We start from the raw sequence: 17,174 nt of genomic DNA, 5'->3' as shown, positions 1-17,174 counted from the left end.
AACACCATCCCTCCAGATTTGCAACCATCCCTGGACCAGTGACAGGTGCGTAGGGAGCGAAGTCAATGGAAATAATCATGGAGGAAGCCAGTGGAGAAAATGAATGGGGCCACTCTGGCTACCACCTTGGGATCAGGGGAGTGCGCTGTACCCACAAACCTTACCTCCCCTTTTCACGTATTCACACTCAAAAAAGTGGAAGTGCGCGCCTCACTCATCCAATAGATTAATTTGTCACATTAGCCAGGAGGAAGCAAATCGTGAGCGTTTTCGACCGCAAACCCCATCCCTCCAGATTTGCAACCATCCCTGGACCAGTGACAGGTGCGAAGGGAGCCCAGTCACTGGCAATAATCATGGAGCACGGCAGTGGAGAAAATGAATGGGGCCACTCTGGTTACCACCTTGGGTCAGGGGAGTGCGCTGTACCCACAAACGTTACCTCCCTTTTCACGTATTCACACTCAAAAAAGTGGAAGTGCGCGCCTCACTCATCCAAAAGGTCAATTTGGCACATTAGCCAGGAGGAAGCAAATCGTGAGCGTTTTCGACCGCAAACCCCATCTCTCCAGATTTGCAACCATCCCTGGACCAGTGACAGGAGCACAGCCAACCCCGGACCAGTGACAGGTGTGTAGGCAGCCAAGTCACTGGAAATAATCAAGGAGGAAGCCATTGAAAAAAATGAATGGGGCCACTCTGGTTATTACCTTGGGGTCAGGGGAGTGCTCTGTACCCACAAACCTTACCTCCCTTTTCATATAGTCACACACAAAAAAGTGAAAGAGCATGCCTCAAGCATCCAAAAGATCAGGGTTCGGCAACCTTTCAGAAGAGCTGTGCCGAGTCTTCATTTAGTCTCTCTGATTTAAGGTTTCTCATGCCAGTAATACATTGTAATATTTTTAGAAGGTCTCTTTTTATGGCTATAATATATAACTAAACTGTTGTTGTATATAAAGTATATACGTTTTTTAACATGCTTAAAACGCTTCATTTAAAATAAAATTAAAATGCAGAAACCCCCAGAACCCTGCAATAGGTCAATTTGGCACATTAGCCAGGAGGAAGCAGAATGTGAGTATTTTTGACCAAAAACTCTGTCCCTCCTGATTTGCAACCCCATGGATCAGGCGGCAGCAAGTCCTGAGCAGGAACCCAGATGGTTATGTTGTGCGGCAGAAACTGCTACTAGTAGCAAAACGGGAGGGTTTCGAAATGTGATGGTACACCGGGCCAGGGACCGAGTCTCCCAGCCGAGGGGAGGGGGAGGAGCAGAGGGAGACGGGGGGTGGGGGGAGACTGGCAGGGGCAGCAGGAGCAATAGGTGGGGAAGGAGGCTCCTTGCTCTGCCCAGCCCCATTCCCTGCAGCACCCCGGGGCACATTGACTTTCCTGGGACAAGGTGAGGGGCAGGGAGAGGAAAAGCAGCTCGCGCTGCTGGGGGGATGCGCTGCCCTGGGGACAGTGTCAGGGGGATCCTGCAAAGCAACTTCTTAGATTCTGCTTTTTCATCACAGCTGGAGCGCCCAGTGACACAGACAGTGCCCCTGCACAATTTCAGTCTAGAGGGACCATTTCAGTTGCCCATAAAATTCTCCGTACACGGACCTCGGGTCCAATACCGTTTGGCAGTTACTGGATGTAGTGTAGCTGTAGCCGTGCCAGTCCTAGGATGTTAGAGAGACGAGGTGGGTGAGGCAGTATCTTTCATTGGACCAAACAACAATACCAAAATATACAGAAGTTGGTCCAGTAAAAGCAGGGCCGGCTTTAGAGCGATTCCCCTATTCCCAGGAATCAGGCTCTTTGCCTACGAGGGCCCCACAGCATCCAGAAGAGGGGCCCCGCACCCTCCGCTGAAGTGCCACCAGAAACAGCAGTACCCGATTGAGCTGCCTCGAATTGCCGACGCAATCTTCGGCAGCAGCTCATTCGCTGCCGCTGTCTTCAGCGGCAGCTCTTTTGAATCGGGCCCTGCACGTCCTAAAGCCAGCCCTGAGTAAAAGATATTACCTCAGCTACCTAGTCTATCTAAAAGCTTTAGGGTAGGCAGTCTCTGTCCTGGATGAATTTATTAATGAATGTTCGATGGGAATCCATGTCTCCCATTTTCAAGAAGGGGCCGGGCAACTGAGAAAATTACAATTTTACCATTTAAAAAAATGTCAATTTTATGCCAATTCTGCTGTCGTAGGAATTTGGACTAGAAATTTTACATTTGACAGAGAAGGAGCACACAGTGACCCTGACAGACCAGGTCTACACTAGAAAATTAGTTTGGTTTAAAAATCCACACCACTGAGCCCAGGTCTACACGGGGGGGGCGGGGGTTGACCTAAGATACGCAACTTCAGCTACGCGAATAGTGTTGCTGAAGTCAGCATATCTTAGGACGACTTACCTGGCCATGAGGACGGTGGTGAGTCGACCGCTGCCGCTCCCCCGTCGACTCCGCTTCCGCTTCTCATGCGCTGGAGTTGACGGGGAGCGCAATCGGGGATCAATTTTATTGCGTCTACGCTTGATGCAATAAATCGACACCCCCACTCCGATAGATCAATCATCACCCGCCAATCCAGCGAGTAGTGAAGACCTGCCCTCAGTGACATGGCTAAAATGACCTAAGTCCCCATGTAGACAGCATGAAGTAAAAGGAAGAATTTTTCAGTTGACCTAGCTACCACCAGTTGGGCAGGTGGGTTACCTATGCCGATGAGAGAATCCCTCCTGTTGACACAGGTAGTGTCTGCACTGAAGTGCTACATCAGTGCTAATGCAGCTGTGCCACTACAGATATTTAAGGTAGACCAAGCCCTCTGTGTTGGCTGCATAATTTCAGTGTAAAGGGACCTTTTCAGTTGCTTTTAACATGCTCACAGTTATTAGATGGACCTCAGGTCTGATCCAGTCTGGCAAATCCTATGTTCATCTTTAGGGTTGAAAGTCTCCATCCAGGGGTGAGTACTTTAGAAAGTTGGAGGAAAACCATGTAGTTTATTTCTGAGAAAGAGCCAGTGGGGAAAAGTACAACTTAGATAATGTTTTCACCCCTCAGCCACGAGGCCGAGAAGCGATATAAAAATATACATTTCTGAGCAATTCTAATGCCTTGGGCGACAAGTTTGACAGAGAGAGAATTCCTAGTTCAAACAGTCTCCTCTCTGCAGTCTGGTTGATATCTGTGTCCAAGTATACATATCCACACAGGCTGACTTTTTTCAATTCAGTAAAATTGGTTTAATGACTTGAGATCCAATCTTGCAAGTTTTTTACACACATGTATGTCTTTGAGCATTTGAGTGGTCCTGTTGTCTTCATTTAATGTCTATTATTGTGAGGGTTTAAAACTGTCTCCATGGATTTAGTCCTGGTGGGAGGGGTCGGGTCTATGCTGTAATTAAGTCACCATGGACAAGAATTTTACGCACTGGAGCTTAAAGTTGATTTTCTCAGTCCATATTCAGACAGCTAAATACGAGGCCTGATGATCAGCCATGCTGGCCACTCAACCCCAAATTTGGAGGCTCAGCATTTTTGAAATTCAGGCCACTTAGTGAGAGACCTCACTATGGATATAGGAGCATAGCTTTAGGTTTCTCTTTTTGAAAATCTTTGCTCAAGCATCACCTCAGAATGGCAGAGTCTAGAACATTTGTCTTCAGGGGAAGGGACAAGAACGAACTGGGATGTGAAATTGTCTAGAGCCCCTGAAACTGCCCCAATTACCCTTCTCACCCTTCTCACCCTGCCAGACTTCAGAATAATGCCTATGTTTCACTCCAGATCATCCCATCCCCTTGAGAGACGGGGAAGGGAAATGGCTGCAGCGGAGCTGGTGACCTTCAAGGAGGTGGCTGTGTATTTCACTGAGGAGGAATGGGCTCTGCTGGACCCAGGTCAGAGATCCCTCTACAGGGACGTCATGTGGGAGAATTAGGAGACTGTGACCTCACTGGGTAAGGAATCCTGTCCCCTTGGGTACTAGACACGGGTGGTCTCTGAAGCATCTGGGTCTGATTCTGTGCAGGGTTCTTCATTGGTCCCCCAGATTTCAGAGGGATCAATCCCTGAAACCCCACAATACATGTGTGAGAGTCTCTCTCTCCTCTGCACTCCTTACATGGAATAGGAGTTTCACAGGTATAATGATGGTGCTGTTCTCCTCATAATCAAGGCAGTCAATTGGGACAAGCTCGCTTTCTCCCACTGTTCCGAGGGCAGGGTCCACCTCTGGGGCATCTGCCATTTCAGGGTTTATCTGCACATGCCTGGTATAAAAGAAAAGGTAGCCCAATGGTTATGGCTTTGGCCTGACATTCAGGAGACCTGGTTTCTATGTCTTTAAGTATCAGGGGGTAGCTGTTGTTAGTTTGTAGCCACAAAAACAACAAAGAGTTCAGTGGCAACATTGGGGTAGCTTCACAAAGGAACAAAGGTATGGTGGTGCTGAGCATTGCTGTGCTTAGAAAATCTCTGTGAGTTACAAAGCATGAGTTAGGGGCCCAAGCAAACTTTATCACTTTGATTCTATGTTTTCTCCCATGTCACTGATAAAAATGTTAAATAGCATAGGAACAAGAACTGATTCCTGCAGGGCCCCACTGGAAACAGAGCCACTCAATGATGATTCCCCATTTACAGTTACATTTTGAGATCCATCAGTTAGCCAGTTTTTAATCCATTTAATATGTGCCATGTTAATTTTCTATCATTCCTGGGTCAAAATGTTGTCTGGCACCAAGACAAACACCTTACAGAAGTCTAAGTTTATTATGGCAACACTATTACCTTTATCAACCAAACTTGTAATCTTACAAAAAAAGATATCAAGTTATTTTGACAGGATCTATTTTCCGAAAACCCCTATTCAGGGGTGAGCTGCAGATGGTTCGCAACGGTTCGCGTGAACCGTTTGCTAAAATTAGACGCTGGACAGAGAACCGGATGCTAAAGAGCCAGGCAGGCAGGGGTGAGCTGGAGCCAGTTCGCACTGGTTCCCGGGATCCCGGTTGTTAAATTTAGCAGCCATTTTAGAACCGGTTGTTCCAGGACAACCAGTTCTATAAAGGCTGCTAAATTTAACAAAAGCTCCGGCTGAAGCTCACCTCCCGCTCCTCTCCTGCTCCGCCCCCTTCTCCTCCCCCTCCCCTGCTTCCCGCGAATCAGATGTTCGCGGGAAGCCTGAACAGGAGGGAGGGAGGCAGGCAGGCAGGTAAGCAAGCGGGGCGGGCGGGGCTCGGCTCCTGCCCTGGGGTCCGCGGGGGGCGCGGGCGGGGCTCGGCTCCTGCCCCGGGTCCGCAGCTGGGTGGGCGCGGGCGGGCTCGGCTCCTGCCCCAGTGGCTGGGTGGGGCGCGGGCGGGGCTCGGCTCCTGCCCGGGGTCCGCGGTCGGGTCCGGGTCGGCCGGCGGCGGCGCAGCAGGGCTCCTGTCCCGGCGTCTGCGGCCGGTCCGGCTGGGCGGCGGCTCCTGCCCCAGTGTCCGGGTCCCAGCCCCAGCCCAGCTGGGACCCCATCTCCAGGCAGCAAGGTAAGGGGAGCAGGGAGGCGTGATGGATAGAGGGCAGGGAGTTGGGGGTGGATTAGTGTTGGAGCAGTCAGAGGGCAGGGAACAGGGAATTGAATGGGGGTAAGGGTCGGGGAGTCAGAAAGGAGCAGGGGTTGGATGGGGCGGTGGGGGCAATTAGGGGTAGGGATTCCAGGGACAGTCAAGGGACAGAGAGAAGGGGTGGTTGGATGGGGTAGAGGTCCCCGGGGTGCCATCAGGAATGAGAGAAGGGGTTGGATGGGGTGGCAAGGGGCAGTCAGGGGACAGGGAAGGGGGTGGATAGGGCATGGGTGGGTGGGGGCTGTCAAGGAACATGGGGGGGTTGGATGGGACAGGAGTGGGGCGGGGGAGGAGGGAACCAGTTGTTAAAAATTTGGAGGGAGGAGGGAACCGGTTGTTAAAAATTTGGCAGCTCATCACTGCCCCTATTGATTTGCATTAATCATAGAACTTAAGATCAGAAGGGACCATTATGATCATCTAGTCTGACCTCCCGCAAGATGCAGGCCACAAAAGCTGACCCACCCACTCCTGAAATAATTCTCTCCCTTGACTCAGCTGTTGAAGTCCCCAAATCCTGATTTAAAGACTTCAAGTAGCAGATAATCCTCCAGCAAGCGACCCCTGCCCCATGCTGCGGAGGAAGGCGAAAAACCTCCAGGGCCACTGCCAATCTACCCTGGAGGAAAACTCCTTCCCGACCCCAAATATGGCGATCAGCTGAACCCCGAGCATGCGGGCAAGACTCTCCAGCCAGACACTCAGGAAAAAGACTTTCAATATCCCAACATTGACCCTCGGTACTAATTACCAGTGGTCGCACGTTATTGACCTATTGACTAAATCACGTTCTCCTATCAAACCATTCCCTCCATAAACTTATCAAGCTTAATCTTAAAGCCACAGAGGTCCTTCGCCCCCACTGTTTCCCTCGGTAGGCTGTTCCAGAATTTCACTCCCCTGATGGTTAGATTAATTACATTAATAAAGAATTAAAGGAGGATAATCAAGTTTCATATCAGCTTCTCCATTATCTTGCTCAGGACTGATGTCAGGCTGACAGACCTATACTTCCCAGGTTATCCTGTTTACCGTTCTAAACACTGACACAAAAGTAGCTTTCTTCCAGTCTTCTGGAAATTCCCCAGGGCTCCAAGACTTATTGAAAATTAACATTAACCGTTCAGTGAGCTCCATAGCCAACTCTTATAAAATCCTTGGATGCTGACTTAAAAATGTTTAACTTTAGTCGCTTCTGTTTATGTTCTCCAGAAATACTAATGGAATGGAAAAAGTGTTGTTGTCACCAAATGATGAGACTATATAATCTGTTTTTCCCGCAAAACAGAACAGAAATATTTATTGAACACTTCTGCATTTACTGCATTATTATTGATAATTCTTCCATTTCCATCTAATAATGGACCAATACCATTCTCAGGGTTCTTTTTGTTCCTAATATATTTCAAAAACTCCTTCTTAATGTCCTTAATTCTGCTGGCTGGAGACTTCTGTTTGTGTTCCTTGTCTTCCCTTATCAGTTTCCTTCAATTGCTATCTTCTGATTTATATTCATTATTATCAGATTCCTCTTTCTTCCATTTGTTATGTATTATTATTATTATTATTAATTTTTTTAAATAACTAGACACCTCAGATTGAAATTCAGAAAATTTAGCATGCTAGGTGGCTCCTCAACTAAACTAGGCCATGGGAGATACTCAGCCAAGGAGGTGCTAAGCCCTGCCCCCGCTCCAAGATAGGTGCTGAAGTCTGGGCTGCAGGAAGGCACCTCTTTCTGCTTGGAATTCTCAACTGCCAAGTGTCTTTTCAGCTTAGTTGCCTGTGCTGTTTTAGGAAGAAGCTGTGGGGAAGAGCTGCTTTTTCATAATGTTTAGTTCAGTGGGGAAGGTACTAAGCTAGGTTAGGAAGGACCCTGCTTCAAGTGCCCTCTTCTGCTAAGGGGGAGCAGGGAAAATTTGAACTGGCTTCTGTTACTTTTCAGGTGAGTGCTTTACCTCTGTGCTACGGGATATTCCGATGGGAATCTCCCTCAGTCTGTCCTGCTAAGCTCTTCCAATATGGATAACTAATGTAACAATGATGGGTCCAGAGACAGCAAGAGTGAACACCCACATGAGAGGGACTCTGTAGCCTCGTGGTTAGCACACTTTCCTGGGAGACCCAGACTCCAGAGTCTCTGCTTCAATGGCTTTTTATAAGTTGCTTATCCACAGTGGAACAGCTTCAACAGGAGATCCTGAGGGAACAGCACATCAGAAACACTCATAGTCTAGTGCAGGCCTGCACAACATGCGGCCGGGGGGCCACATGCAGCCCGCATGGGCTCACTGTGTGGCCCGTGGGGGGTGAGTCGGTGGGCTCATTGTGCGGTCTGCGGGGGGTGAGTAGGCAAGCGGCGGGTGAAGGAGGGGGGCTGAAGAGGCGGGTGGGCAGTGGCAGGGGATGAGGAGGCAAGCCGGGGAGGGTGGGGGGCTGAGGAGGTGAGTGGGTGGGTGGGCAGTGGCGTGGACTGAGTAGGCGAGCCAGAGGGGTGGGGGGCTGAGGAGGCGAGCGAGGGTCAGTGGCTGACCTGTTCTACTGATCTGGTCTGGCTCCCATCCCCTCTCCAAGGGCTGCAGCTGCCTGGAGGTGCTGCCTTCCTCAGTCCCACCTCGTTCATTCCACAGGGCCATTGATTACAAAGCTGTGGGGGAGGGGGAAGATCTTAGTCTACTTCTAGCAAAAAGAAATTTTTCTTTTACCTTAATTATACTACCTTAGGGGCCCGCTATAACATATTACCAAGGTTCAATACCGCTGTTTCAGTGGGGCAGCGCTGGGGAAGAAGGGTTTGTTTCCGTGGGGCGGGTGGTGCTGGGGGAGGGGGAATATTTCAAGGGGGCTGGGCAGTGCTGGGGGGGGCGGTTCGGTGGGGCCGAATGGGTTCGGCCCTCAGCTGTTTTCTCTGGAGTAATATGGCCCTCACCGCTTTACGAGTTGTGCAGGCCTGGTCTATGTAATTTCAGTGCCATAGGGAGATTCCTGTCAGGGGACGCTAGCTTCATTTAAAATTAGCCACTGGGGGAGGGATCACATGAGAAGAGCAAGAGCCTTCCCAAGCCTAGCAAGGGAGACCCCCTCCCTTGCATTCCCTGAGGCTTCAGAGGGGTTAATTCAGTGGTTCTCAAACTTTTAGACTGGTGACCCCTTTCACACAGCAAGCCTCTGAGTGTGACCCCCCCCCTTATACATCAAAAACACTTTTTTGTATATTTAACACTATTATAAATGCTGGAGGCAAAGCAGGGTTTGAGGTGGAGGCTGACAGCTCACGACCCCCAGTAATAACCTCATGACTCCCTGAGGGGTCCCAACCCCCAGTTTGAGAACCCCTGGGGTAATTTAATTTTAGCACCCTGTGTCTATTCACATGCATGTGCTATTTTGAGCATTTCAGTTTTCACATCATAGGCTCATCCCAGATTCTGGAACAAGCTCAAATGCTCAGTTCGTGGAGTATGTACATAAGCTTTACTAAAGACAAACCCACAGTAACCGTCTACAGTTTGTGAGGGTCCCCATGGAGCCAGTCTCTAGGAAACAGATAACTGCATGGAGGTTAAGTCCATTAATGGCTATTAGCCAGGCTGGGTAAGGAATGGTGTCCCTAGCCTCTGTTTGTCAGAGGGTGGAGATGGATGGCAGGAGAGAGATGATTTGATCATTACCTTTAGGTTCACTCCCTCTGGGGCACTTGGCATTGGCCATTGTCGGTAGACAGGATACTGGGCAGGATGGCCTTTGGTTTGACCCAGTATGGCTGTTCTTATGTTCTAAGCTAAATGAACCCAAAGTTATGGAGACAGATATGAGTCAAGGAAGCCAGCAGAGTATCAGAAACCTGGAAAAATCTCTGCCTGGATGGGCTCAGGTGTTTGGTCACAAGCTGAGGTGGTTCAAAAGTTTTGGATTTTTTTTTAAGCAGAATTTTTGTATTGTTTCTTTAAACAATCAAACACAGCAAGCAGGAAATATTTGACCACACACTTCTGAAACCCCAAACCATGTTCAGGTTTTGGCAGACTAATTTCAGCTTTTCAATAAAAAAACCCACAACAAATGTTGAAGGAAAACAGACATTGTCCGTGATTTTTTTCTGCTTTTTAAAACCCCTAGTTTTCGATCCAGAAAAAGTTTTGATGGAAAATATTTGTCCAACCCTTTTAGTGAGCTTTATGCCTTTTAGCACTAGCTGATGCTGAGAACCAGTGATACCTTGTAAAGAAGTTTTCTCAAAACTGGGTTTGTGCTGAGATGCGGAAGGTTTATTTTTCCCAGGGCCGCCCGTGGGTGCGGAGCAAGTGGGGCAATTTGTGCCGGGCCCAGGGTTCCCACGAGAATATAGTATTGTACAGTATTGCACTGTTTTTTATGGAAGGGCCCCTGAAATTGCTTTGCCCCAGGCCCCTGAATCCTCTGGGCGGCCCTGGGTGGGAGAGGGCTGTGCTGAAGGTCCTGATTAAAACCCTACTGATGATGCAAGTGGGGATCCAAGGGCTCATGACCCCTGCCCTTCCCTGATTGCAAAGTGAGAGGAGGGAGTTCTGGGTAGATAAAGGGGGCTTGAGGAGGTGCTGATTCTGCATCCCTCACCTGGTTGCTAAGGGCCCGATCCTGTATTGCTTAGGACCCCCAGCACTCTTAACCTCCCCTCCCGCCCTTTGCAGATGGAAGCTCCCTTTGTACCAAAGTGCAAAGACCCTGGCGACACGAGTAACTTTGACAACTATGAGGAGGAGGAGATCCGGGTCTCAACCACTGAGGAGTACGCCATGGAGTTTTCTGAGTTCTAGGACCAGCGGCCCCCCCAAGAAGGGTGCATGCGGAGCGGGGGGGGAGTTGGATTTTGGTTTCATAGATAAATTAAATCTATATAGCCCTGTGGCTAGGTCTCCCCCCCAAATCCCCCCTTTCCACAAAGAAGCTTGAGAGTCCCATCTAGAGGGTGAGGATATCATCCACCCCGCCCTGGGAAACACGTCTGTGTCCTCCAACAACACTTGTTTCACTGGAAAAAAACAAAAGAACCCCCCACCCCCACTTCCTACTTAACAGTGTGCTTTGTTGTTAACATGTTTGAAACAATTACCAATAAAGTTTAAAAAAAAATCAGACTGGCATGTGGCTGTTCAGCTCTAGGGGACAGTTGTCGTTGCTGTGATGAGCCGGGAGCTGTTCCTCTCCCTGGAGGCCCAAGGAGTTCAGGGATGTGGCCTGGGGGTGGGGTGGGGGTCGGCGACTGCCATAAACGGTGCCTGAACTCGCCTGGAGTTGAAAGCCCAAGGGGACGAGTGTCGGCGCTGAAATGGGGCGGTGGCGTGTAGTCGATGGATAAACGGGCATCCCAAGCAGCAGCGGAGAGGTTATTTTATTGCTGGGTCGGAGGGCGACAGCTGCTGGAATGCCATGGCCAGGTCTGGTGCTTCATAGGCCATAAGCAACACTGTAAACATCAGCTGGAGATCTTAGGCGCTCAGATGCGGGGGCAGAAATGGCACTAAGTGACTCTCATTTCTAGGATCATCGGAGCCTTTCATTAAGGATTGAGCAGGGTGTGAGGGGGAAGCTTCTTTCCTAGTGAAGTGTGTTCTGGGCACATATGGGGGACGTGGGGAGGCCTTGGGGCCCTCGAGGGGAGCTGGTCTGCAATCCTTGCAGGGTTTGATGCACGTTGGAAGAGGCTGGGGCGTGGGGAGGTCTGCGCTGTCTGCATTGTCCCTGTTCTGGGGTTAAATGGGGACCTTCCGCAGCTCTCGATGGGGTGCCTGTATGTAATGGAAAACCCGCCGGGCTCGCTGCTCAGTTGTGCACTGGTGAGAGTGCTCTGGCTCAGACCCGCTGAGGGGTGTCTCTGTGACAGCGTTCATTTGGCCGAGCTCGAGTGCGAGTGGCCCCGCTGCAGTTGAACACGCGAGCTTCTGCATCCCTGCTCGTGTGCGTTGCTAGGACTCCTACCTCCCGTGGCTCTTAGAGCTGCAGTAAAGTGAGCCACTGGATGGATTTTTCCCAGTGACTTGCGGGAGAGCTTGTTCATCCTCTCTGGCCACCTGGAGGAGAGGAGGGCAGGGCCGGCCAGAGGATTCTGGGGGCCTGGGGTCTTCGGCGGCGGGGGTCCCCCGCTTCGGCGGTAAGTCGGCGGCGGGGGGTCCTTTCCTTCCGGGACCCGCCACTAAAGTGCCCCAAAGACCCACTGCGGGGACCCCCCGCCGCCGAATTACCGCCGAAGCAGGACCTGCCGCCGAAGTGCAGCCCCCACCACAGGTCTTCGGGGCACTTCAGCGACGGGTCCCACTTTGGCGATAATTCAGTGGCGGGGGGTCCCCGCCGTGGGTCTTTGGGGCACTTTGGCGGTGGGTCCCGGAACGGAAGGACACCCCCTGCACCACCGACTTACCACCGAAGACCCGGCTGCACTCACCCGCTCGGCTGTGTGTCCTATGCCCTACACTGCCCCCAGCCCAGGGGCGGCTCTTGGGAGGGCGGCGCCGCGTGGGGGCGGGTGAGGGCGGGGTGGACCTGCGGTTGACTGCCGCGCCTGCGGAGAGACGGACGGCGGGGGGGACGGATCTGCCACAGGCATGACCGCTCGTCCCCCCTCTTTCCCGGCTCGGTTGAGCTCTCACGGCATGGCTGCTGCGGCAGGTCAGCTGGAGCACGGGACGGGCCCGCCGCCGCGCATGGCTGCAGGTCCGTCCTCCCTCCTCCCGGACCTGCCGCCCCGCGGCATGCGGTGGGAGCTCAATCGGGCAGGGGAGAGAAGGACCCTTTGCGAGACCGAGGAAGGGAAGGCCAGCGCGCGCCGCTGCTTAGGGCAGCCTGATTTCTAGAGCCCTGCCCCAGCCAGGGGATTCTCCAATGATTCTGGTTGAAATGGGAATAACAATAATATCTGTGGTGCACTTTGCCCTGGGATACAGGAACACACCATGGTGTGTGATGTGTAGGACCACATCCCCTGTAGACGTGATACTGACCACTTAGCTCAATCCCCAGAGCGGTGCCCCCTAGTGGTGGATCAGTCCAATCAGCCTTATGTTCTGCCTTTGCTCTCCCGTGGGGCTGGGGGAAGCCAAGCCTTGGGGCCCAGCCCCCCTCACTCACAGTAGAGTCCTTGTTTTAAATCTCCTCCTCCCCCCCCGCCATCTCTTCCCTGATCTAACTTTAGAAACGGAAGCAGATAGAGCTGAGATGATCAGATTAAACAGGAATCTCCCCCACTCCCTGGCGTGGGGACCATGACAATGCTACCCATGGGGTTGGGTGGGGGAACTGGGCAGCCCTAAGTCTGTGCAAAGGGTCCCGTGCAAAGCTGTCATAAACAGATAGTTAAGGGTTAAGGTCTCTTTTACCTGTAAAGGGTTAACAAGCTCAGTAACCTGACGAACACCTGACCAGAGGACCAATCAAGGGACAAGATAATTTCAAATCTCTGTGGAGGGAAGTCTTTGTCTGTGTTCTTTGTTGGTTCTTTTGTTCTCTCTTTGAATCTAAGAGAGGCCAGACATATCTCCAAGTTCTCCTGAAGTATTTCCTACTATCCAGTATAGTGAGTATTAGAAAGGCGGATTAGTCTTATAATTAATTTCTGCATTTGCAATTGTGTGTTTGCTGGAAAAATATCTTTATTGCTGTTTGCTGTTACTTTGATTATTCTGAGAAAGGAGGGGGGAAAAGTCTCTCCAGGTTTATAAGCTAGACCCTGTATATTTTCCATCCTGGTGTTACAGAGATAGTGTACTTTCTTTCTTTCTTTTAATAAAATCCTTTTCTTTTTTAGAACCTGATTGATTTCTTCCCTTGTTTGGATTTTCAGGGGAAGGGGAGGGGGGAAAAGTGAATCCCTCTTTGTTTTGATTCAAGGAGTTTGGATCAAGGTATCTCTCCCAACGACTAGGGGAGGGGGAAGAAGGTGGGGGAATGGTTTATTTCCCTTTGTGTTAAGATCCAAGGAGTTTGGATCTGTGTTCCCAGGGAAAGTTTGGGGGAACAGGGAGTGTGCTAGACACTGGAACTTCTAGCTGGTGGCAGCTTTGCAGATCTAAACTAGGATTTAAGTTTAGAGGAGTCCATGCAGGTCCCCATCTTGTGAGCGCTAAAGTTCAAAGTGGGAATAAACCTATGACAAAAGCGCACTCAGAGGGTACTGGCGCTGCAGCCCCTCCATGCGCTTCCATCTCTGCTGTGTCCTCTTAACAAGCATCCCACCCACCCTGGAAACAGGCACAGAGAGGAAATGATTGCCCAGTGTCACACAGCAAGACAGTGGCAGAGCCAGGGATACAACTCAGGAGTCCTGACTCCCAGCCTCCACTCCCCAACCACTAGACACAACTCCCCTCCCAGAGCCGGGGATGGAACCCAGGAGTCCTGACTCCTCCCCACCCTCTATCCAATACACACTACCAGAACCTGAGCCACCATCTAGGGGAAGGGGACGTGTCTCTGTGGTGACCTGTCCTATGTCTATCCCTTGCCCCACCCGCATTGGGGCCTCAGGGCTCCCCGTTTCGCTTTTCTGAGCACAGAGTCATCCCCCACTACCCTGAAAAAAACAGAATGGGGGGAGGGCTAGCTCAGTGGTTTGAGCACTGGCCTGCTAAACCCAGGGTTGTGAGTTCAATCCTTGAGGGGGCCATTTAGGGATTTGGGGATTGGTCCTGCTTTGAGCAGGGGGTTGGATTAGATGATCTCCTGAGGTCCCTTCCAACCCTAATAATCTATGATTCTATCTATGATTTCCACCTCCTCCCTCCCTGACATTTCCCTAGGCAGCTGGCAGTGAGTGTGACTGAGGCTGGGCTGCCTACACAGAGCTGCGCTACTGACTCACCAGACCTGGTGGCTCTCATTAATGTCACCCAAGAACCTCGGAGCCTCAGGGATAGAGCTGGATTGAAGTTTCCCTGGGGTGTAAATCCAGAGGAACTCCACTAAGCCCAGCTCCTGCTCTCCCCTGAGCCAGCTGTAACTGACATTGGGCTGAAGCCTGTCATCGCTCGTCCCTCTCCCATGTCACCCCTGCATTCAGCTCCCTCTGCTCAATGCCCCAATACGAAGCTGGGGAGGGACCAGATTAACCGTTGGGTCCCATGTGCCCCTCCCAGTGCCCTCTTTGAAGTCTCCTGGCCTGGCGCCCTGCCCCCATTCTGATGCCCTGCCCAGAGCTCCTGCTCCGGCAGGCCTGGGCGAGCACCTCACGGGTGTCAGCTGGAAAGGGGAGATGGAGGAGGAAAGGAACAATGCAGGGGATGGTAGCATCTGGGTATCTCAATCCCCACAGGGGAGCCCCCCAAAGATGCCCCCTCTGGCTCCCCACCAGCTTCGCCCCTGCTCAGCTGCACCCCGAAGGGTTAACAGCTCGACAACAGGACCCACCCGCACAGGGAACCCAGTGCCCCCAGATCACCCTTGAGCAGAGCGTGGGCAACCCAGGCACAAGAGCTTAATGATAATAACTGACCCTTGTCTGAACAGCACGGAGTCAGAGATACCTGCCAGGGACTCAAGGTAACAGGTTGGAGGCTATTGAGGGTGTTGAATGAGATCAGGGCCCCCTTGTGCCAGGTTCTGCACTGACCTGGACTGAGATCAGTGGGGACCAACCAGGAACGATGGCCAATGGGAGCTGTGGGGGCGGTGCCTGCAGGCAGAGGCAGCGCGCAGAGCCGCCTGGCCATGCCTCTGCCTAGGTGCCAAGGGACATGTCACCACTTCCAGGGAGCCCCCTTAGGTAAGCCCGGAGCCTGCATCCCTCACCCCCTCCCACGCCCCAATCCCCTGCCCCAGCCTGTGAAAATGAGCAAATGAGTGAGGGTGGAGGAGAGCAAGGGACAAAGGGAGGGGGGAATGGAGTGGGCGGGGAGGTGAGGCCTCAGAGAAGGGGCAGGGCAGGGGGTGGGGCAAAGGTATTCGGTTTTCTGCAATTTGTAAGTTGTCAACCCTAGGTGCTGCCCAGACGCTGACCAAGATCGGGGCCCGCTATGGTGCCAGTCGTGGATCACGAGAGAATCTTCCTCACTGCATCTGCCTCTTCCTTACAGAGGTGCTGTGGTGGGGGGAGCCCAGGGCTGGGCTAGCAGGGGGCTGCGGGTCGGGATGGAGGGGCACTGGCAGAGCTGGGGAGAGGGGGAGCCCAGGGCTGGGTTAGCAGGAGGCTGCGGGTCGGGATTGAGGGGCACCGGCAGAGCTGGGGAGAGGGGGAGCCCAGGGCTGGGCTAGCAGGAGGCTGCGGGTCAGGATTGAGGGGCACCGGCAGAGCTGGGGAGAGGGGGAGCCCAGGGCTGGGCTAGCAGGAGGCTGCGGGTCGGGATTGAGGGGCACCGGCAGAGCTGGGGAGAGGGGGAGCCCAGGGCTGGGGCTGCGGGTCGGGCTGAGGGGATCTGCACAGCTGGGGGGCCCCCTGGCAATATTCTTCCCGCTGCCCCTGTCAGACCCTAAAGCTGGATGGTAGAATCTGAGAAGCCAAGACCCCCATGGGACCACAGCCCCACCCCCAAAAGAGCCAGGCGTGTCCCTCCGCTCCCCCTCGCAGCCTGGAGCGCCCCCCTCTCCCTATCGCTGCGAGCACTGGGGGACACGTCTCCCCTCTGGGGGGCGCTGCAGGGTGGGGGCCCAGGCTGTTCCGCAGCCCCTAGTGGTGGCACTGGGCAATGCAGGCTGCAGACCCAGTGGGAACCCAGGGTCTATCTGTGTCCTGGGTGCAGCTGGAGATCGGGTGCCCCCTGGAGATCCCAGACTCCCTGCTCCCCCCGCCCGCTGTGGAGCCCCCGTCCTACCTTGTGTGGCTGAGGTGACGAGGATGGCGGTGACGCAGAGACTCCAGAGGCGTGGGCGAGGCGGGCCATGGTGCGGCCGGGCGATTGGCGCTTCGCTCCTGGCAGGGCTCTCAGGGGCCCGAGCCCGGGGCCTCTCCCGGCATCACACAGGAGGGATGATCCGGCAGTCAGCAAGCCTGGGGGAGGGAGGGGGGAGAAGCCATGAAACAAGCTGGGGGGGCTGCGGGGTTCACCCCACCCCATGCGCGGCAAGAGCCCCCTCCTCTATCTCCCAGCCCAGTAGCACCACCATTGGAGAGGGGAATTCCCCCCTCTGACCCAGGGCCAATACGGGTCCCCCCCCAGACCGTCTATTCTCCAGGGCAGGCATTGACAACACCCAGCCCCACTGGCTTCCCCAGCCCACGGCCAGCTAGGACCAACCCTGGCACGGGAAGGGTTAATAATGGGCTGACCCAGCTCTGTGAGATCCGTGGGAGAGTGGGGTGGATGGGGGGAAGGTCAGAGACAGGCAGCTCTTGGGGGCATGGAGGCTGCGGGGGGGGACTGAGGACAGGGTGGCTCCAGCAGCCCCCCCCCCACAGAGCCCCCCGCTGAGCCCCCCCTGCCCCTCTCCCCGCAGCACAGCACCCCCCGCTGAGCCCCCGCCCCGCTCCCGCAGCACAGTGCCCCTGCTGAGCCCCCGCCCTGCTCCCCGCAGCACAGCGCCCCCGCTGAGCCCCCGCCCTGCTCCTGCGGCACAGCGCCCCCGCTGAGCCCCCGCCCTGCTCCTGTGGCACAGCGCCCCCAC

The 17,174-nt window shown here is 53.3% G+C and overlaps 1 protein-coding gene and 1 long non-coding RNA gene across 2 annotated transcripts in view; one reads left to right on the top strand and one right to left on the bottom strand.

The window, feature by feature from the left end:
- LOC120394480 (gametocyte-specific factor 1-like) overlaps positions 1 to 10,675 on the top strand; it is a 63,986-nt gene extending 53,311 nt beyond the window's left edge. The window contains exon 8 of the mRNA XM_039518714.1: positions 10,277 to 10,675. Coding sequence (XP_039374648.1) covers positions 10,277 to 10,326 — 50 coding nt within the window. The 3' untranslated portion in view covers positions 10,327 to 10,675. The remainder of the gene's footprint in view (positions 1 to 10,276) is intronic.
- LOC120394488 lies at positions 4,149 to 16,426 on the bottom strand. The gene is made up of 2 exons (XR_005592312.1): positions 16,385 to 16,426; positions 4,149 to 4,271 (listed from the first exon to the last, which is right to left on the bottom strand). It is a non-coding gene; the product is annotated as an uncharacterized LOC120394488 (long non-coding RNA).
- Between the last annotated feature and the right edge of the window lie 748 nt (positions 16,427 to 17,174).

This window comes from Mauremys reevesii, unplaced genomic scaffold, assembly GCF_016161935.1.
Source record: "Mauremys reevesii isolate NIE-2019 unplaced genomic scaffold, ASM1616193v1 Contig60, whole genome shotgun sequence".
In the NCBI taxonomy this organism is placed as follows: Eukaryota; Metazoa; Chordata; order Testudines; family Geoemydidae; genus Mauremys; species Mauremys reevesii.
The sequence above is the reverse complement of the archived record's forward strand: the minus strand, read 5'-3'. Positions and strand labels throughout refer to the sequence as shown.